General features: G+C 32.8%; 3 protein-coding genes and 1 pseudogene across 4 annotated transcripts; all 4 read left to right on the forward strand.

Moving 5' to 3' along the window:
- The first annotated feature begins 1,480 nt into the window (after positions 1 to 1,480).
- LOC107927514 (protein YIF1B-A) lies at positions 1,481 to 5,884 on the forward strand. The gene is made up of 5 exons (XM_016858601.2): positions 1,481 to 1,643; positions 2,732 to 2,904; positions 3,753 to 3,851; positions 3,930 to 4,081; positions 5,329 to 5,884. Exons 2-5 carry the CDS (start codon positions 2,734 to 2,736, stop codon positions 5,714 to 5,716), a joined length of 810 nt encoding a protein of 269 aa, XP_016714090.1. The 5' UTR covers positions 1,481 to 1,643; positions 2,732 to 2,733; the 3' UTR covers positions 5,717 to 5,884.
- Positions 5,885 to 10,487: 4,603 nt separating this feature from the next.
- Positions 10,488 to 12,659, forward strand: LOC107927366 (acetolactate synthase 1, chloroplastic-like; annotated as a pseudogene).
- A 3,244-nt stretch (positions 12,660 to 15,903) lies between these two features.
- On the forward strand, positions 15,904 to 18,098 carry LOC107927463 (acetolactate synthase 2, chloroplastic). Its single transcript, XM_016858520.2, has one exon. It carries the CDS (start codon positions 15,949 to 15,951, stop codon positions 17,926 to 17,928), a length of 1,980 nt encoding a protein of 659 aa, XP_016714009.2. The 5' UTR covers positions 15,904 to 15,948; the 3' UTR covers positions 17,929 to 18,098.
- A 773-nt stretch (positions 18,099 to 18,871) lies between these two features.
- LOC107927333 (protein FAR1-RELATED SEQUENCE 12) lies at positions 18,872 to 21,742 on the forward strand. Of its 2 annotated transcripts, none has more exons than XM_016858397.2 (3): positions 18,872 to 19,160; positions 19,964 to 20,511; positions 21,238 to 21,742. In XM_016858397.2, the coding sequence occupies exons 1-3, from the start codon at positions 19,121 to 19,123 to the stop codon at positions 21,412 to 21,414; spliced, it is 765 nt and encodes a 254-aa protein (XP_016713886.2). In that variant the 5' UTR covers positions 18,872 to 19,120; the 3' UTR covers positions 21,415 to 21,742. The 2 variants fall into 2 exon arrangements, with proteins under 2 accessions (XP_016713886.2, XP_040944028.1); XM_041088094.1 differs by having other exon boundaries at positions 19,053 to 19,148.
- Positions 21,743 to 22,058: the final 316 nt, after the last annotated feature.

A 22,058-nucleotide genomic window follows, 5' to 3' on the forward strand; every position in this document is an offset into this window, starting at 1 on the left:
ATACGTACATGACTAACTTATAGTAGAATTTAACCAAACAAATTTAATTACTATCCTTATCATTTAGTTAGGGTTAAAATTTCAATTTTTGAAAAATATTGAAATTACCCTTTGCATAGGTGTTTACTTCCAGTGTACTACGTTTAACTTTTTTTTTACCCCACATTATAATATCATTACAATATTTAATCTCACTGTTATCGCTATTTTTACCATAATCAAAAGTAAACGCACCGTCCATCAACAAAAATATAATAAGACCAAACTCATCAATAATATCATGAATCATTATTTTTTAAAAATTTTAGAAAAATTATTAAATAAAATTAAGAAAACAAAAGCTTTTTACATCATGATAGTGTAAATCTGTCACCATACTATAACTAGATAAGTCTATCACCATACTATAACTAGATATTGAATTTTGTCACTATATTTTATTTTGATTGAGGTTAACTATTAAATTTTAAGAACATGAATAAATTTACTACTCAACTTTTACTTAATTGAAACTAGTCAAAAAAAACTTTGAATTTTAATAAATTTTGTCATCAACTTTCATTATTTTTAAATAAATTTATAATAATTATTCAAAAACAAAATTCAATAGAATAAATATTATTTAAAATATTTTATTTTAATAGTGAACATGAAGTTAATTTATAATATTATAAAACATTATAAATTAACTTCGAAAATTTATTTAATGGAAAGAAGACTTGAAAACTTCTAACAAAAACACATTACTTTATTTTATTTTATAAATAACAGTTTTTATTAATATTTAATATTATGTTAATTGAATATTTTTAATTATTTAAATATAAATATTTAAAATATATTAAATCTAACTTAATTTAAATTAAAATTGAACGGTAGAATTTAATTAAGAAAATCAAATTTTAGTTTCATTATTTAACCAAATAAAGTGAAGTGTAAAATTCAATATAGAATTTAAGTAAAGTGGTAAATTTAACTTTAATTTAAAAATACAATCGCAAATATCAACAAAACTAAAATATAATGGCAATTTTTAATTTCTATCTAAAGTGTAGTACCAAATTTGCAAATTAACCTTTTATTTTATTTGTGCATGTAGAAAATAAACGTAAAATAATAACAAGCAAATAATGATATTAATGATATATAAAACTAATATTTGTTCGAATTTTGAAGATAATATTAATAGAAAGAATAATTACAAACTCCGAATATGGATCGATGTACATGAAAAGTATCTAAAAGAATTACTATTTTGAAATTCTCTGTTAAACTAAAAAATTATTTTTTATTTGTTAACTGTGATACAATTTGGATTTATTTAATTTTTTTAATAATACATGGATTTAATTGGTTTATTTAATAGTAAAGGACTAACTTGATCCAGGTACTATAATGGAGGGACTTATAAGGAATTTTTACCTTTTTGTTTCTTGGTCCAATGACTTAAAATATACACTGTGGATGACACGTGCCTCACAAGATTTTGCCCTTTTTTTTCGCTTATATCATTTTTCTCTAGATCTAACACCGTTACTTCTTCTCTGAGTTTTCCGCTGCCGCCGTCCCCGGAATATCGTCGGAGGTTCGATCTATGTCGCCGGGATATTCTTCAAACCAACAGCTTTCTCTTTAGTCGAAAGGTTCTTTCTTTTCCGATTCAAATCTCTCTCTTTTTTTTTGTAAACTATAATAAAATATTTTTACCAGATGTACATTTTTTCGTGATCTGATCACTCTCAATATATTTGCATTTTGGAAAGTTGATAACTAACTTAAAAATACACAAATGAGTTGATAATTCATTGCTTGGGTTCAATCTGGATGTAAAGACTAGATATCATTGAATGAAATTTGGGCTGTTCTTGCATTTCTTTGCTGTTGTTACTTTAGGGTTTAGGTCAATTTGACCCAGATAAAAAAAAAGGGGGTTTTAAATGATTGTGACGATTGGGCTCTGTGGTATGAGTAGAATTTGAAGTTCTATTCAATTTTATAACATGCAATTTTTCGATTGATAATATCATCAAGTTGCAAAGAAAGGGTATTTGGAATTGAAAGCCCCTTTCACTATTAGGTGCTTTTTAGAATGAATGGTGTTGTCCGAGGTGGGAGAGGGTGATGAATTACTTATGAATTATGATTAATAAACATAAGATAGTGACACAAGAGAAGGATCCTTCTTTGCAGTTTTCATAGTTAAATAGTCTAAAAGATTATAATTCTCCCTATTTTAAACAAGGTTGGTTTGTGGAGAAAACCAATAGAAATATTGTGAGAGGTTTAAATTTGCAAGAAACCAATTTTTTGAGAACTTTCTGTTTCAAGACGAAGAGAAATTGAGCTAAATAACCCATCTTGTTAGTTTTAAATAGGGATCCCATATGATGTATTCTTCATTTTCTGCGTTTTGTTTAAATTAGCAGCAGTCTCTGTAGCTTTTACCATTTTCCCAAGTTCATTTTGGCATCTAACAATAGCAGTGGTCAATTGAAATTGCTAACTTTTGAACACATTATGCATTCATGTATGTCGAATCTTATTATGATAGTTATGACATATTATTAAGCAGAAATATCAACTTTGGCTTCAATTTATATGTAGTAGGATATACTGATGCTTTCAAATTTTGAAGTTCATGACTTACTATTCTTGTACCATGACGAGATGTGTCTGTGCTTGTTGAATAAAGTTTTCTCATTATGTTTTGTCGCCTTTTGTTTGATTTTAGAAATGTACAATAACTTGGGAGCCCAGCCTGGGGTGCCTAGGCCGCCTGTAAATCCTCAACCAACACCATTTGGTAATGCATTTTATGGTGCTGGTTCTGGTCTTATCCGAGGTGGTCTAGGTGCATATGGAGAGAAAATTTTGGGATCAAGTTCTGAGTATGTGCAAAGCAATGTAAGTAGCTGGTGCAGTTGTCATTACAATATGCTTGAATAATGCATCACTCTTACTCCTTGTTGCATCATAGTTTTATATGTTTTCTTGAAGTTCCTGTGTCAAAAGAAAATCCCTGTCTGACGCATATCGTGGTATTGGTATAGGAGATATGATATTACAAAGACCCTCCAAATACATGGAAACCTTGGAAAATATTGAATATGTTGATATGACTCTCACACTGAGCCCAAGTAGTTTAGCAGTTTGTTTGTGAGGTCTCTGACTGCTTTTAGGGGTGCATTTGATAGGTCTCCATTCAGGTTTCAATGCAACTTTCAATCAAACTAAGATGTCTGCTTTTTAAATGGAAAATTGAGACCAAAAGTTCTTAAACTTTTAGCCTGGTCTTTATATTTAAAGGGTTTTTAAATTTTGAAGTTTTTATAATCTACTTGAACTTTAAGAAGAAGAAAAAAAATTATGAAAGTATTGAAGTAATTAAAACGAAATTTGTTCTGGTTAGGATTAATATTTTGTATTTTTAGTAAAACACCCATGGTACTAAATGGTTCTTACGATTACTGTAACTGAAATTGAACTAAGAACTATAAAAGACTGAACCAAACGAGCTCTATTCATCACTTGAGTTCTATGGAAACAATTCTATTTGCTGTCTTAATGTTTGTAATAAGGATGTGTTAATCGTGTAATAAAAGGTTAAAAATGTTTGCTTAAATGGCAAAAAAAGTTGAAATACATTCCTATTACAATAAAAGGCCTTCAGTTTAAAAAAGGGATGTGTATCTGAAATTATGGATTTTGCTTGGGACTATTATTTTTTACTATTTACATCTTGAAATGAGCAGATAAGTAGATACTTCTCTGATCCTCAATACTACTTTCAAGTGAATGATCAATATGTGAGAAACAAATTGAAGGTTGTTTTGCTGCCATTTCTGCACAGGGTAAGCAAACACTCAGATTTGTGACATTTTCCCTGTTTTTATACAATATACCTTCTCATACTTTCTCTTTCCCTTCAGGGCCATTGGACAAGAATAACCGAGCCAGTAGGTGGTAGGCTTTCCTATAAACCCCCCATTTATGACATAAATGCACCAGATTTATACATCCCATTTATGGCATTTGGTACCTATGTTGTTCTTGCTGGATTATCGCTCGGCCTTCAAGGAAAGTAAGTGATTTTCCCCCCTCATTCTAATAGCTTTTTCTATTCCTACCTTCTTTTCCCTAACTCTGCAGTGTTCATTTTAATGGTTTTAATCTATGTTGCTCCGATTTTTCATTTTTCTTTATATATAAGTGTTTATCCCCCCTCATTATTGTATTTTTTCTTATTCCTACCTTCTTTTCCCAAAATTTGCAATGTTCATTTTAAAGGTTTTAATCTATGTTGCTACAGTTTTTCACTTTTCTTTAAGTATCTATATCCAAAACCGCTGTCTGACATATTCAGACTTGAAGATGGATGAGGATATGACCATTGAAGGACCTTTCAGAAAAATGGGAAGTCTTGGAGTGATTGGAATTTGAAAATACCCACGAATGACATTCACATCTGAGCTACAGTAGCATATGTTTTAATCCGTAAACCAAAATCTGGGCAGTGTTTATTATTATTGTACCTTGAAACACTTGCTAACAATACCTTGGCAACTTTGAGGGGTCTATGCCTAACAGCTAAATAATACAATACTAACCAGAGAGGCTTTCCCTTTGTGTATCAGTTTTGAGAGGCTTTCCCTTTGTGTAACCAGTAGCTAAACTGATGTGTATGGAAGCTAGCATTTTTTTTATTCTATAGCGGAATACACGATTGAGATGAAGGCAAGTTAAGGTTTACATTCTGAAACCATAGACAGCTTTCTCCAGATGGTATCCAAATTATGAAAGGGAAAGAAATGGGTAGTGTTATTTGTGTGTCAATGGTTGAGGAGTTTTAGCAGCTTTTTGGGTAAAAGTACCATGGAAGCTCTTGTACTAAGAGTTGAATTGCATTTTGCCCCCTCTATGACAAAAATGAGCAAATTAATCCTTATATATTTAGATTAAAGAGTAAACTGGTTCTTTTGTTAAAAATTCCATTCATTTTTATTGTTAAAAACTGGTTCATATATATTAACATTAGGTACACATGGTACGTCACATGTCATTATCTGATTATTTTGTCAACTATGTAAATTTTTAACAGGACAATTGGATGGAATTTTTAACAGAAAAGGCTAATTTGCTCCTTGATCTAATGTACAAAGATTAATTTGCCCATTTTTTTTTGTAGAGGTCAAATGCAATCTGACTCCAAGTACCGGGGCTTACATGATACTTTTACCCGGTCTTTTGTTTTCTTTGTGTGCAGTGCTTGGCTAGACTACTCTCTCTCTTTTTCGCTCAAATGATATCTATTCTCTTCTTTTCCACCAGGTTTAGCCCTGAAGTACTCAACTGGTTGTTTGTTAAGGGATTATTTGGCTGGTTTCTGCAAGTCATGTTGCTGAAAGTAACATTACTCTCATTAGGCAGCGGTGAGGCACCTTTGCTCGACATTATGGCATATGCAGGGTATACTTTCACAGGACTCTGTTTGGCTGTTCTCGGAAGGATCGTATGGAGATATTCATACTACTTTTTGATGCCATGGACATGCTTATGCATGGGAGTCTTCTTGGTAAAGACGATGAAACGAGTCCTCTTCGCGGAGGTTAGAAGTTATGATTCTAGCAAGCATCACTACCTTTTGCTCTTTATCGCCCTGGTTCAATTCCCGCATTTCACATGGCTAGGTAACATTAGTGTTAATTGGCTTTTCTAAAACTGCAACCACTGTCTAAATTGTGTTTATACCAGCTTTTTCTTAACTTTGATTTTAGGCAATTTTTACATTAGAGAATTTCTTCTCCGTCTAGAATTCTTTTTGTTCCCCAAATTCATAAAAACCAATTTCCATGTACTGAGAAATCTAAAAATATTAGTTCCTATATGGTCTATGTGGTTCGTCAATCGGTAGAATTAAGAGGGTGTTTAATATGACCAAAAGTTATTAATGATTTCACACCTTTAGTATGTGAAAAGATATTGCAAGAAAATATTAATGTTTTCATAATTGGGTCACCAAAATAGAAACAGTTAACAAATAACATATCTATATTTTATAATTAGGGTAAACTATGAAGTTGGTCATCTAATTTTTGGGCGTTTTTATTTTGGTAAAAATAATTTTTGTGATTTTGTCACTTTTAACTTTTAGGGTATTTTTATGTTAGCTACCCAAGTGTTAAATTTTAAGTGGCGGCCGTTTATACATGTCAAATTATGTTCATATTATATTTGCACTTTCATTTTGGTCATAAGTCTGGTCATAAGTCGGTTTCATTTTGGCTATCCAATTTTTAAGTTAGTCTGAATTCTTTTTTTGTAATCTTGGTCTAAGAAAATTAAGTGGACATAGTTCTATGACATTTTAATTGGATTTCATGAATATGGATGCTGGATGCATTTATCTGTCTCACTTCACTTCACTTATTTTATCTTTAATATTTTTAATTTTTTAAATTTAAGTAAATATAATTTTTCAAAAAAATATTTAAAAATAATGCATTGTTACAATTTTACCCATTTAATAACTATATTTATACAAAAACAAAATGATAATTTCATATAGTGAGTAAGACGAGCCAGTGCAAGTAATTCTCATAATTACTCTTAGGGATCACAAAAAAACTTAAATTCGACGAATTTCGATTCAACTCTGCCCGTTAGGGTCATATTTTTTATTTTGGAAAATCGGGTTCAGTATGGGCTAGATTGGGTGAAATTAAAATAATTGGGTCGGGGTTAAGGTAAATCCATTTTACATTGAGATTTTTACAAAAAATGCTCCTAATATATGTATATATAATTAATAAGTTTAAACTTAAAAATATTCATCTTATTTGTTTCAAATAAAAAATATAAATTAATTTTATTTGTTGGTTTCATCTTTCGTATAGTTAGGTTTGTCCATCAGCTCTCGACTTTTGAATTTTAAAATCGAACCAACCGGAAAAAACGAATTAAATTATATTATTTTTAATTATTTAGATAATATTTTTTGTATTTTATAATAAAAATAATATAAAAATATATAATAAAAAAATTGACTAAATTCATATCAGTTCAATTTGATTGTTTTTATCAATGAAAATCAATGAATTCAATTTTGATGCGTTCCAATCGTTTGTAAAAAAATCAATCAAACCGATTAATTAAACCGATAACTTTAGTGTCTAAATGTGACACATGTTTTGAATCTCAAATGAAGACGGAAAAAACATACATACTTGCCTCGCACCTCGGCTAGCAAGATCAGAGACAAGTTCCTACATGACGTTCTAAGTCAAATAAATTCACAAAGCATACACACAACATATAGAAATACATCTTCTATAAGAAATGATGCATACGTTGAAGAAAATATGGTAGACTTGTCCAACTATTTTAAGAACAAAAGCAAATGATTCCCATATTAGAATCTAAAGTAAAATTGGTAACAACTCGAAACAAAGATTGTCTTCATGCATCTTCCATACCTAGAAGACAATGAAAACATCAAACTCCTAACCAAAAATACACTCGAATGTACATGGTCCGAGTTCAAACTCTTCGTTTTGAAAATAGTTAAATTATTGTTTAGGGGCTTAAACTTGACAACTGTCCTCATGTTAAAGCATAAACCTTTTTTTTTTGCCTAAGTTTGGGGTTTGAATTTTTTTTCCTAAACTTGACAATTGTTTTCAAACTGAGGTTAATTATAGCGCTTTGAATTTTAAAGCCCAACCTGAACTTGGTTCATAATTTTAAAGGACCTAATTTTTTGTCTAATCTTATTTTTCCAAATTTAATACTTTTATTTAACCCCTTGTAAATTTGGGATGGGCATTCAAATTTGATTTGAGCGGATAATCCAGTTCTTGAACAAGTATGTACTATTCTCAATTTTTTAATTAATCAAATAATTAAATATGGTTTATTTAAAATATATTTCAAGTTCCTGTACTCTTTATACATTTAGAATCTAGTCTTTCTATTTTTATTTTCAGGATTTTTATTCCTCTATTTCTCAAATTTAAAAATCCAGGTTCAATCGTTAATATAGTTAATATTCTTCACTAATGTGACATTTTGAAATAAAAAAAATACTCGACCATATAACAAAAAAGAGCGATATTTGTAAAGAACTTGCATTTATTATAAGAATTTTAAAGTGTAGTCTAAACTAAGGTCAAATTTGATTAATTAAAACCTAAAAATTAAATAAAAACAAATCTAATTTTAAAGTCATAATATCTAGAATATAATTAAATTTGGAAACTTGGAAGCCAAAACTTAAACCTAAAAATCTAACTTATCTAAGATCAAAAGAGGAATCCAACCTAAAATTTTGTACTTTAACCTAAAAAAAAAATTATAGAATCCAACCTAAAACATAATATTTAAACCTAACAATCTAACTGATAAACCTAATATTTAAATCTTGAAGCCTAAAATCCAAAATTTGAACTTAAAACTTAATATTTAGATCTAAAAATATAAAGGTCAAAAAAACCTAACTTAAAACTTAATACCTAAACCTAAAATAGGTCTAAAGCTAAAATTAAACCCAAAATTCCAATAATAGTATCTAAACAAATAAACCCTAAATATAAAGATTTAAATTTAAATCTAAATTTTACTAACAACCCAAAGTCACAAAAATGTCAACAACAAATCATAAGAGATAGTATGAATAAAAATACAAGTAAAAGCATAAAACCATAAAAGGATAAATTGAAGAGATGAAATTGAAGTGTCACACATTATAACAAAAATATATGACTAGAGGCGAATTTAGGGTGCTAGCAGAGCGCCCCAGCCTCCTTAGACTGTAAAATTATTATTTAAGTTCTTTCAATTTTTTTAAAATTTTAAATTAGTAAAGATAAAATTATACTTTAGCCCCTCAAAATTATAAAAATTCGATTTAATCTTTTAAAAATTATAAATATATAGACTATAAAAAATTAAAATTTCATTCAGTCCCCTAAAAAATTGTTCTGATTTCGCCCCTATTCATGAACAAAATTATTAACTAAAAATAAAAATCTGAATTATATAAAAAATAAAGTTTGAATATATATATATAAACTCGATTTAGAAAAAGCTTTTGAATTGATGAGAATATTTTTTCTTTATTATTTAAATAAAATTCTAAGCATTAAGAAAACAATTATGATAATTATAATTATAATTTAAATTATTAATTTTTTATGTAAAAAAATTTGCTCTAATTTTATTGATATAAAATAGGGTTATTACTTGAATAAAATTCTAAACATTTTAATTATCATTTAATTAATATTAGAATTAATTATGTTAATTAGTTATTAATTCGGATAATGTTTTAGTTATTAATTTGGATAATGTTGTTTTACATTAAAACTATGTTATATATTGAATAGGTTGAAAATGTTTTTATTATGATTTGAAAATTTTCTATTATAATAAAATTAAAATTTATATTTACATATAAATATATTTATATCGATGTAATTTTGATATATTTATATGTATGTATATTATATATTTTTAAAAATAATATATAATTTATTAAGAAACTAAAAATTAGGTTGTTAATATATATATATATATAAGAAAAATATTGAAAAACAATGATAAACCCGAAACGGCACGTTAAAACCTGCCGATAATAGAATGTATTTGTATCAGGACAAAAATAGCATGCCTATCGGTACAATACTGACTACCTCTACCTTGGTTATAGATAAAACAATATTTTGACTGATTTTGGAAAAAAAATAGTTTGAATTATTATTTTAAGTATAAAATATTTTTATAAAATTTAATTATAAAATATATAAAATTCAATGTCAAATTATATATTTTTAACAAATTTTTTTACTAACTGAAAGATTGAAAGAAGTGGCAATGTATTTTTTTCCCCTAGCATTTGGAATGAGTTCCAATCCTAAAGTCATTACTATTTGGAGTACTTTACCTTAATAACTCAAATAAAGTTAGAGTTAAGCCATAAAACGAATGGATGAGAACATTTATGAGTATAAAAGAAAGCTATAGTCGAATACTATAAGTCTTTATATTAAGTATTTTTAATAGATTTAGCCCTTCTATTATAATTTATCATTTGTAATCCTTCTATTTTACAAAATGTGTATTTTCAAGATGGAGATAACTTTTTTTCCATTAAAGAATTTAGTGTAATTTTCTTTTAATATATGATAAATTTTGGGTTTCTTTTCTTTTCTTTTTCTCTTTTATAAATTACAAAATTTTTGTCCAATTGTAAAGGAAAAAAAAATTGTGTATGTCATCACATACTTAAAGAAAATAAGACATGTAGGGACTAAAAATATATATTAAAAAAGCTGAGAGACCAGAAAAGATCAAATAATAATAGAGGGAGTAATCTATAAAATATATATAATCAAAGGGCCTTCTATAAATTTGATACTTTATAAAGGGATAAATCGTGTCATAATTGCTGTTAAATGGAATCCAAATTTAGGAACAAAATAGTTAAAGTTTTCAAGTCTAAAAAATTCAGGATTAAGATAGAAAAAGTTACCAAATTTAGGGACTAAATGTTAATTTATACAATATAAGCCCGGCACGGCCATAGCCACACCTATAAAAGCCATTCATGGTCAGAGTTTCCTTTCTCGCTTTCTCGACTCATACATAAACCAATGAAAATACCTCTTCCTTCATCGACCATGGCGGCAACCGCCAAGGAGGTCACCCCGATGACGACATCCCCTTCCAGTGACTTAGTTTCCCGTTATGCCCCTGAAGAGTCCCGAAAAGGCTCTGATATCATCGTGGAAGCACTCGAACGTGAAGGGGTCAAGCACGTGTTTGCTTACCCGGGTGAAGCTTCAGTGGAGATCCACCAAGCTTTAACCCGGTCCAACGTAATCCGAAATGTCCTTCCACGACACGAACAAGCTGGAGTCTTCGCCGCCGAGGGTTACGCGCTTTCCTCCGGCCTTCCTGGCGTTTGCATTTCAACTTCCGGTCCAGGGGCGACTAACTTGGTGAGCGGTCTCGCCGATGCTATGTTCGATAGTATCCCTCTAGTGGCAATCACCGGCCAAGTCCCTCAGAGAATGATCGGCACCGGTGCTTTTCAAGAAACTTCCGTTGTTGAGGTAACAAGGTCTATTACAAAGCATAATTATTTTGTTCTTGATGTGAATGATATCCCTAGGATAGTTAGTGAAGCTTTCTTTTTAGCTACCTCGGGCAGGCCAGGCCCTGTATTGATTGATGTACCTAAGGATATACAGGAACAACTTGCTGTTCCTAATTGGAACCAGCCTTTTAGATTGTCTGGTTATATGTCAAGGTTGCCTAAGGAACCCAGTGAGGCTCATTTAGAGCAGATTGTGAGGTAGATTTTTGAATCTAAGAGGCCTGTTTTGTATGTTGGTGGTGGGTGTTTGAACTCTAGTGAGGAGTTGAAGAGGTTTGCCGAGCTTACGGGAATACCCGTCACGTGTACGTTGATGGGTCTCGGCTCGTTTCTGACTTCGGATCCGTTGTCGTTGCAAATGCTTGGGATGTATGGAACTGTATATGCTAACTATGCTGTGGATAAGAGTGATTTGTTGCTTTCTTTTGGTGTGCGGTTTGATGATCACGTGACCGGGAAACTTGAGGCTTTTGCCAGCAGGGCCAAGATTGTGCATATCGATGTCGATTCAGCAGAGATAGGGAAGAATAAACAGCCTCATGTGTCGGTTCATTCCGATGTCAAATTGGCATTGAAGGGGATAAACAGGACATTAGAGAGTAAAGGAGCTAAGCTTAAACTTGATTATTGGGGTTGGTGGGAGGAGTTAATTGAGCAGAAGGTGAAATACCCTTTGACTTATAAGACCATTGGTGAAGTAATTCCGCCTCAATACGCTGTTCAGCTTCTTTATGAATTAACCGATGGGAATGTGATTATAAGTACCGGTGTCGGTCAACATCAAATGTGGGCTGCTCAGTTTTACAAGTACAAGAGGCCGAGGCAATGGCTAACATCTGGGGGATTTGGGGCGATGGGGTTTGGATTGCCTGCTGCCATCGGAGCTGCTGTTGCGAATCCTACGACATCGACGGTGACGGAAGTTTCATCATGACCGTCCAAGAGTTGGCGACGCTCCGTGTAGAGAATCTTCCCATCAAGATACTGTTGTTAAATAATCAGCATTTAGGCATGGTTGCTCAATGGGAAGATAGATTTTGCGAGGCAAACAGAGCTGATTCGTATTTGGGCAACCCGTCCAACAAGTCTGAGGTGTTCCCAAACATGTTGAAATTCGCAGAAGCATGCGAAATACCTGCCGCTCGCATTACAAAGAAGGAAGATCTGAGAGAAGCGATTTGTAAAATGCTGGAAACACCTGGACCTTATTTCTTAGATGTAATCATCCCGCATCAAGAACATGTCTTGCCTATAATCCCCAGAGAAGGGGCTTTCAAAGATGTGATTACTGAGGGTGATGGAAGAACAAAATATTAATTTTAATGAACATCAAACATGTGTTAGTCATAATGTATTTATGAGCAGTAGTCAATAAGCATTGCTAATTTTCTGAACAGATAATGCATGCATGCATGTATGTACACATACATATGAATGTACGTTGAATGAAGTCTTCTCACTATGTTTTGTCATCTTTTGTTTGATTTTAGAAATGTTATCCTTATAAAGTGTTATACTCAGTCAGAAATAAATAAAAATAAGGTACATCAAGATCAAGAGGAAGGTATTGGATAGAGGAGAAAGTTGAAACAAGTCTTATATTGTGAGATATAAATCCGAGGTATGCTTAAATTGTGAAGAAGTGAAAAGTGATAGGGTCAAAGTGTGAATATTTAAAAATTAAGGGGTTAAGTGAAATTTTAAAAATTAAAGGATTAAAAGTGAAAATAACCAAAAAGAGGAAAGGTCATAAATGGAAATATAAAATTTGACATGGTTATTTAAAAAGAAAGATAATTTTAGAGAAAATTATCAAAATACTCTTAAATGTGTGGATAAATTGGATAAATTATGACTACTGAATTTACTTAACTTTGAAGTATAAAATATGAACCTTTGAATTATAATCATGATATTGATGATATTTTATATTATTTGATTAGTTAATTGTTATATTATTTGACTTGAAAAGATTCAAATATTTTTCCATTCGTAACTAAACTTTAAAGGAAGCTTAGAAATTATTTCATTAGTTTCAAAAGAATTTATTTATGTTAAAACAAGTTTTGAAAATTGATACTCAAGTAGTCTTAGTGACCAAATGTTACCTTCCTTATTCGAGATGCATCGGTTTATTTGTGTTACAACCAGCAGTGACGAATCCAGGGGGCTGGCAAGGCCCCGACCCCCCTAAAATAAAATTTTTTTATTTAGGTCCCTTAAAATTTTAAATTTATAATGGTAATTTTGCACTTTAGCTCCTCAAAGATAATAAAAATTTGAGTTAATCTTTTAAAAATTATAAAGATATAGGCTATTAATTGCGAGATACAATTTAATTTTGCCCCTCACACCCGGCCTGGTGTGCCAAGGCTGCCAACAAATCCTCAGCTAACTTCATTTCATAATGCATTATGGTGCTGGTTCGGGTCTTATCTAAGGTGGTCTCAGTGCATATGGAGAGAAAATTTCGAGTTCAAGTTCTGAGTACGTCCAAATCAATGCAAATAACATGCTGGTGCAGCTACCACTACAATATGCTTAAATAATGTATTACTTGTACCCCTTGTTGCATTATAGTAATATGTGTTTTCTTGAAGTTTTCCTGTATCAAAATCCCTTTTCTACGCATATCCAGACATGGATGTATGATCCTATAAGGACCCGTTGTACTAAATGGTTCTTACTATTACCTGAACTGATTTTGAACTAAGGATAATAAAAAGACCAAAACCAAACTGGCATTATCTGTCTGTTGAGTTTCTCATATACTTATTGTTCGGCTTACTTCCGCACGTCATGCTGCTGAAGGTAACATTACTCCCATTGCCTTTGCTTGACGTTCTGGTTTATGCAGGGTATACTTTCATGGGAATGTGTTTGGCTGTCCTCGGAAGGATTGTATGGAGAAACTCGTACTACTTTCTGATGCCGTGGATGTACTTAGGCGTGGGAGTCTTCTTGGTGAAGGTGATGAAGTGAGTCCTCTTCTCCGAGGTTAGAAGTTACAATTTTAGTTTTTGATAATGATAAATGATGAAACTATCAAATGAAAAATGGAAGATCACCTTCAGCAGTGGTATATATATAAGTCTGAGGAAGTCAAATTTCTGCTCCATTTGTTGCTTCATTTTCATCTCGGGGTCCGATCCGGGCTCAGGGAACCTTCTTAAGGTATATAACTATAAGCTTTGAATTCCGTCTTTAAACCGTCTTGTCCCTCGACCATCAAGTGCTTCATATCGAAACCAATAGTCTCTTTTGTCCCTGGTGCAGTGGCTGCATACGCTTGTAAAGTCACACGCAGGGTTCACAGGTGACACCCGCGTATGAGGCAGTTGCACGGACTGCCCTCGTGCTGCAGGTGTTGCAGCCTATATAAAATCATTTCCCCCTACTTGGACACAGCACTATCAAATCTGCAATTGTGACCACAGGTAAAGATGTTATTCATTCTTAATGTAATTCGCTACTTACAATGTTATCATCATCCCTTACACTCCTACTTGCAATATATGATAATCTAGCAAAACCGATGAGCTGGAGGGTAAACATCGATGCCGAGTTCGTCTATGGTGCGGGTCATCTGAAGGGTTTTTTACTAAAATATTATAAAAAAAATACAAAAATAGTATATTTGAAAAATTATGTATTAAAAGGATACATTTAGGGTGGTCACGCCTGGTGCATAGGCGGCACCACTCTACTTTGACATAAAGAAACTATTAAAAAAACACTATTATATTAAAAAAACAAAATCTGTTAAAAAAATTAATGTGACACTGGTGGAGGGCAAGCCAGAGGCGGCACTGGAAATCCTCTGACAGAGGCGGCACCAATGAAGCTTATGCCATTGGCGGCACCCACACCCCCAAACCCCTTCTGGCTCTATTTAAGTTAAAAAAAATTTAGCACGAATTTTTTTTAAGCAATATGTTAAAAAAAGTAATATTATTTCTGTTCAAAAAACAGTAATATGTTAAAAAAAAAAATCTGTTAAAAAAATAAAAATAAAATTTACCTTTACTATTTAATTTTTTTCAAATTGATCTTTATTTATTTTTTAAGTTAAATTAAATTAATTTTTAAAAATAGTTAAATTGTTATTTTTTATTAAATTATTATTTTTAATAAAAATATTATATTTTTAATACCTAAATGTACCATTTTGGTACATAATTTTTCAAATATTTTATTTTGGTATTTTTATTATTATAATATTTTAGTGAAAAACCCTCATCTGAATCTTGCAACAACTGAAAATCCGGGCCTTGTCTACGGCATTGACAAGATGTCACGTACAATTTCTATGCCAGGGAGGCCTCATTTAGTTGGCACAAAATCGATAAATCGATCCTCAATGCTTCCTAGATTCGGCTACGATGCTCCTACCGACCCATCGATGCAACCTCAACATGAAAAACGGCAAACAGTCAACTGTAGGTGTTTTCAAGCAAAGAGTCCCCAATATAGGTCCTCCATCTATGTACAATGCTATACCATTAAGGCTCTTAAAGGACTGCAAATCACGGTTAAATCGACAAGCCTCCTCTTCACTTATCCGTTGCAGAATCGGAGTTTTAAGGTTATAGTTAGGCTGAAAGAAGGATTTAATTGATATGAACTAATAACTTGAGGACTTAATTAGAATATTTTAAAGTTTTAGGATTTATTAATATTAGATCATAGTTTAGGGACTTCTTGTGTAATTAATCCAATATTTTAGGGAACTTTAAAAGGCTTCTAAATTTGCTTTCCGTATCAAAGAAGAGTTCATTGCCAAACTCCCATTGACCATGGCGGCCACCACTGCAAATACACCATTACACAAGCCCTCTCCTTTAGCTTCCTCCTCCAAATCTTCAATACCGATTTCCAAATCCGTCCTCCTCTTTCGAACAATCCCTGGAAAGCTCACGCCGCCACGTTCCCTCTCCGTTTCCAGCTCTCTTTCACAATCAAATTCCACCCCCGGATCCACCGCCTCCGCCGTCACCCCAACGAAGGCCCCTACCCATGATTTCATTTCCCGTTATGCCCCCGACGAGCCTCGAAAAGGCGCCGATATCCTTGTTGAAGCCCTTGAACGTGAAGGGGTCAAGGACGTATTTGCTTACCCAGGTGGAGCTTCACTGGAGATCCACCAAGCTTTAACACGATCCAAACTGATCCGAAATGTCCTTCCACGACACGAACAAGGTGGGGTTTTCGCCGCCGAGGGTTATGCTCGCTCCTCCGGCCTTCCCGGCGTTTGCATCGCAACTTCCGGCCCGGGAGCAACTAACTTAGTGAGCGGCCTAGCTGATGCGATGATCGATAGTATTCCTTTAGTAGCAATCACCGGCCAAGTCCCTCGGAGAATGATCGGCACTGATGCTTTCCAAGAAACTCCCATTGTTGAGGTAACAAGGTCTATTACAAAACATAATTATCTTGTTCTTGATATAGATGATATACCTAGGATCGTTGGTGAAGCTTTCTTTTTAGCTACATCAGGCAGACCAGGTCCTGTTTTAATCGATATACCTAAGGATATACAACAACAGCTTGCTGTTCCTAATTGGAACCAACCTTTTAGATTGGCTGGTTATATGTCTAGGTTGCCTAAAGAACCCAATGAATCTCTACTAGAACAGATTGTGAGGTTAGTTTTTGAATCTAAGAAACCTGTTTTGTATGTTGGTGGTGGCTGTTTGAACTCTAATGAAGAGTTGAAGAGATTTGTTGAGCTTACGGGAATACCCGTCACTACTACCTTAATGGGTCTCGGCTCGTTTCCTAGTCGGGATCCATTATCGTTACAAATGCTCGGAATGCATGGAACTGTGTATGCTAACTATGCTGTTGATACGAGTGATCTTTTACTTGCTTTTGGTGTTCGGTTTGATGATCGGGTAACCGGGAAACTCGAGGCTTTTGCCAGCCGAGCGAAGATCGTGCATATCGATATCGATTCAGCTGAGATCGGGAAGAATAAACAGCCTCATGTATCGGTTTGTTCGGATGTTAAATTGGCGTTGAAAGGGATAAATAAGATATTGGAGAGTAAAGGAGCTAAGGTGAAACTCGATTATTCGGCATGGAGGAATGAGTTAAACGAACAAAAGGTGAAATACCCTTTGAATTATAAGACCTTTGGTGAAGCAATTCCGCCTCAATACGCAATTCAGGTTCTCGATCAATTAACTAATGGTAATGCGATTATAAGTACCGGTGTCGGTCAACATCAAATGTGGGCTGCTCAGTTTTATAAGTACAAAAAGCCTCGTCAATGGTTAACATCTGGGGGCTTAGGGGCGATGGGATTCGGATTACCTGCTGCCATTGGAGCTGCCGTTGCAAATCCCGGGTCCATTGTTGTAGACATCGATGGTGACGGAAGTTTCATGATGAACGTCCAAGAATTAGCAACGATCCGTGTAGAGAATCTTCCCATCAAGATACTATTGTTAAATAATCAACATTTAGGCATGGTTGTTCAATGGGAGGATCGATTTTACAAGGCAAACCGAGCTCATACGTTTTTAGGCAACCCATCGGACGAGTCTGATATATTCCCAAACATGTTGAAATTCGCCGAAGCATGCGGAATACCCGCTGCTCGTGTGACGAAGAAGGAAGATCTCCGACAAGCGATTCAGAAAATGTTGGAAACTCCTGGACCGTACTTGTTAGACGTAATCGTACCGCATCAAGAACACGTCTTGCCTATGATCCCTGGTGGAGGGGCATTCAAAGATGTGATCACGGATGGTGATGGAAGAACAAAATATTGATTTTAATGAACTTTCTGTTATATGTATGTATGAGCAACCATGGAAGCTTAGCTGTGGGCTAATAATCTAGTTTTCCTCTTCTAAGAAACTCAGGGTATACTTTTATGTTGTCTTGAAGTTTATGTGTTTGTATATTTGGTTACGAATATAAAGATATGATCTTTTAAATACACGGAAATATTAGAATTAGAATTTTTTGTATTACGTACTCCAAATTCAAGTTGTGGCTATATAATACATTAATCTAAATCCGGGATTGCAATTTCGATGAAAATAGTCCTTCTATTATTAAACGGATTAATATAATTTTTAAACTATTAAAAAAATTAAATAAGTTTTAATTTTAATAAGTTAACATTAATGTATAAAAAATATTTTTTTCAATTACAGTTTAAATCTAAAAATATTAATTGTGTTAAATAATAAATCATATTTTTTTCAAATGGTAAATGTTAACTTTATTCCAATTTAATCTTGTTTGATTTTTTTTTAATTGTACATAAACTAAATTGATCTGATTTATAATAGAAGGGCTAATTTGATCATGTCACTATAATAGAGAGATCTCTCAGGTACATTCACTTAAATTTCTAGATTTATTATTGTATTTAAAAAATAAAAATTGAAATTTTTTACCTTTTCGATTTAAAAATTTTAATATGATAATTAAAATTTAGTATTTTTATGTCAAAATTTGTCAATATAGCAATTGATAAAGTTATTTTTGTTTATTGTAACATGTGATTGATGAAAAATTAAAATTTTAGATTTGAAAATTTTGATAGAAAATAGTAATGATATTAAATATTTGATTAGGATTTTTTTTAATTTAAAAAATTATAAGATTAAAGTGTATGGACTAAATCTCAAGCTTTGCCAAATCACAACGACTTGTACAGAATTTTGGCCATATATATTATTCATGGAACCATTCTAACGGACCGGACTTTGGAGGCAAACCGAGTTTTATGCGGCTTTGCCCAACCAAGTGCAAAGCGATAATCAAGCGTAGTCAAGTCCACTCGTTCTTACACGTGCCAATATTGCATTAGGTAATTATAAAGCGTTTTGACTTTATTGTATGTCAAAACCAATATACTCTCGCCACGTCAAGTTCTTTTTGCGTCCCTATAATCCCTACGCTGATCTCGCAACCCCCAAATGTTTTCGCCCTTTTCCGATTACCTAATCGATGATCAATAATTTCATCTCCATTAACGGTATAATTTCAAGTAAGTTTATACTATATATATATTTATATATCAGTTTCTTTTAATTAATTTTTTGATTAATTGTTCATCTATTTTCTCTTTTAATGGAGGAACTAATTATATTTTTGCTTTTTTTCGTTTGAATTATTGATTTTGTTTTCTGTTTGATTTCCGAGCAAATATGCGTGTATGCGAGAAAGTTTAAACTTTGAATTTTTATTGGGTTTTATATATTTTTTTCTTTTCTGGTAATTTTACTTTTTCCCCCATTTTCTCCCTTAAGAATGTAATTAGCTAGTAAAGTATAGCATTAGGGCCTCGTTTTTGTAGAATTATTTGATGGTTTCAATTAAATTTTATGCATACAAATTACAATCTGTTTGGTTGCTAGTAAAATAAAGGAAAATTAAATAGAAAAAATGACTAAAGGAGAACTTGTATAATAGTATTGACTTCATGTTGGACTCGAGAACTTTTAAACTAACATAGCTTTATTGGCATTCAGATTCAATGTAGGTTCCATTGGATGCAATTTGTTAAGGAAATTTATTCGTGTTCGATTTTTGATCTTCGGATGGATTTTGTTCGAATTGGTAGATCGGAAATTGGAAAAAGAAAAACGAACTAAAAAAAGATAGTTATATCAATCTGTTGCATATTACTTGAGAAGCAATATAATGTAAATGTTACTATGTAGCAACTTTAGTGGAGTTAGAATGTGTTGAGTGCTTTTTGACCTCATCGGAGATGAGTTTATTTATGTTTCTCTGCATGCTTTGGTTTCATCTTCGAGCAATTGTTGGAAAAAATGCTTGTTCTTGCAGTGGAGTTCCGGGTTCATGGTGATGGTAATGGTGGCATGATGTTGAATCCAGTCCAAGCAGAGGCTAGTAGTAGCATGGAAAATGATAATGAAACTGGAGAAAATCCCGTTGAAGGAGTTTTTCAACCGGGTTTGAATGAAAAGTTGGATCGAACTTCTCCGCAAAGGGATGACATCCCAGAGATCGTTCTGGCTGATGAGCCTTACGTCGGTCAGGAGTTTGAATCTGAGGCATCTGCACATGCTTTTTATAATGCATATGCCACGAGGGTAGGATTCATCATTCGTGTGAGCAAACTTTCCCGTTCGAGGCGTGACGGATCTGCTATCGGTAGGGCTCTTGTTTGTAACAAAGAAGGTTTTAGAATGCCTGACAAACGAGAAAAAATTATGAGGCACAGGGCAGAGACGAGGGTCGGATGCAGGGCAATGATTTTGGTGAGGAAAGTAAGTTCTGGTAAATGGGTTGTCACAAAATTCGTGAAGGAACACACACATCCTTTAATGCCCGGAAAAGGTCGAACAGATTGCATTTATGATCAGAATCCGGTCAGTTTTCACTTTCATAATAGATTCGTTTATGCTCAAGTCTGTTGATATATATATATATAAGTGAAATATCTTATAGGAGAAGAAGCACTGACCTTGTAGTAGCTTGAATACAAGTAAACAGATTTTTTATGATGCAACTGTGTGCATTTCCTTTCTGGTTTCTAAAATATCTATGCTTGTTCTTTTCAGTATTGGGGTAAAGCAATTTCATTTACTTTCACCCGAATATCTATAATTGAAGATGATGTTTCGTATTAGCTGAGACCAGTTTGTTCTTGCTGATTGGAAATTGAACTTTTTTTCTCTAGTTGGGGGATGGATATGGTTGAAATATAGTGTAAAGGAGAAGGCATGGTGGAAGGGATACCGATACTTTAGAAAAGAGTCGGAGCAACATAGAAATATGTGACATTTGAAGTCTGCTAGTGTCGTAGGTTAGAATTAACATTAATAATTTCATAAAATCTGTGTTCTTGTGTGATGTTGTTCTCGTATTCGTATTTCATTGGAGCTTGTATGCCCTAACTTGAGCCGTAGTAATACGTGCTTTCGAAGTTTAGCTTTTATGAAGTGTTGTCTTACAAGAATTGTTCGACGTAACCGATAACATCTTCGCTGCAAAACTAATATTGAGGATTGCCTCAGTAGACATAAATGCTGCTTTTTTGTGTATTCATTGACTTTTTGTTTACTTGTTTCTATCTATCTTGGTTCTTTTTGCAGAATGAACACGACAAAATCCGAGAATTAACACATCAACTGGCCATTGAGAAAAAGAGATCTGCAACCTATAAAAGACATTTAGAATTGATCTTTGAGCAAATCGACGAGTACAACAAAAGTCTGTCAAAGAAGATCCAACACATGGTCGACGGTGTTCGGGAAATTGAAAACAAATAGCAGCTGAGTCGTGTATAGTTTCTGTGTAGCTTTTTTATACATTGTTGACAGGATGTAGGACCAAAACTGAAACCAAAACCAAGTATAGCGTTACGATTTCGGGTATACGCTGGTGTTTATACGATTCAGTTTTCATAGAAAAGCCACATCTTGATATTGTCGTAGCTCTTTGCTAGACTCTAGCTAGTTGTGTTGGATGCCAATCCTTGTGCTTTTAAGGACTAGGATCAGTCAATGTACAGTCTTTTGAGGCCAGCCTCGTGCTTTTTCTTTTTGGGTAAATTGCACCTAAGATCACTAAACTATTAATACATTTACATTTTGACTATTCAACTTCTAAAAGTTACAAAATGGTCACTGAATTATTTGAAAGTTTTCATTTAAGTAACTATGTTATTAAAATTTTTGTTGTCCGGTTTTCTCTGTTTTTACCATCTACACCAATCAAAAGCTTTTCTTCCTCTTTTCTTTTACAATTGAGTTTTTTTTTATAAAACATCTTTAAATGTCAGAAATATGCGAATTAAAATCCAAATAGCTTTCTTCTTCGATATTTGAAACTGACCTTTAGACTTGGATTTAAGGTATGCATTACTCGTCGATTGATATTGATCCACCGTACCGATTATTGAAACGTCTTTTGG

Source organism: Gossypium hirsutum, chromosome A02 (genome assembly GCF_007990345.1).
Source record: "Gossypium hirsutum isolate 1008001.06 chromosome A02, Gossypium_hirsutum_v2.1, whole genome shotgun sequence".
Taxonomy (NCBI): Eukaryota; Viridiplantae; Streptophyta; class Magnoliopsida; order Malvales; family Malvaceae; genus Gossypium; species Gossypium hirsutum.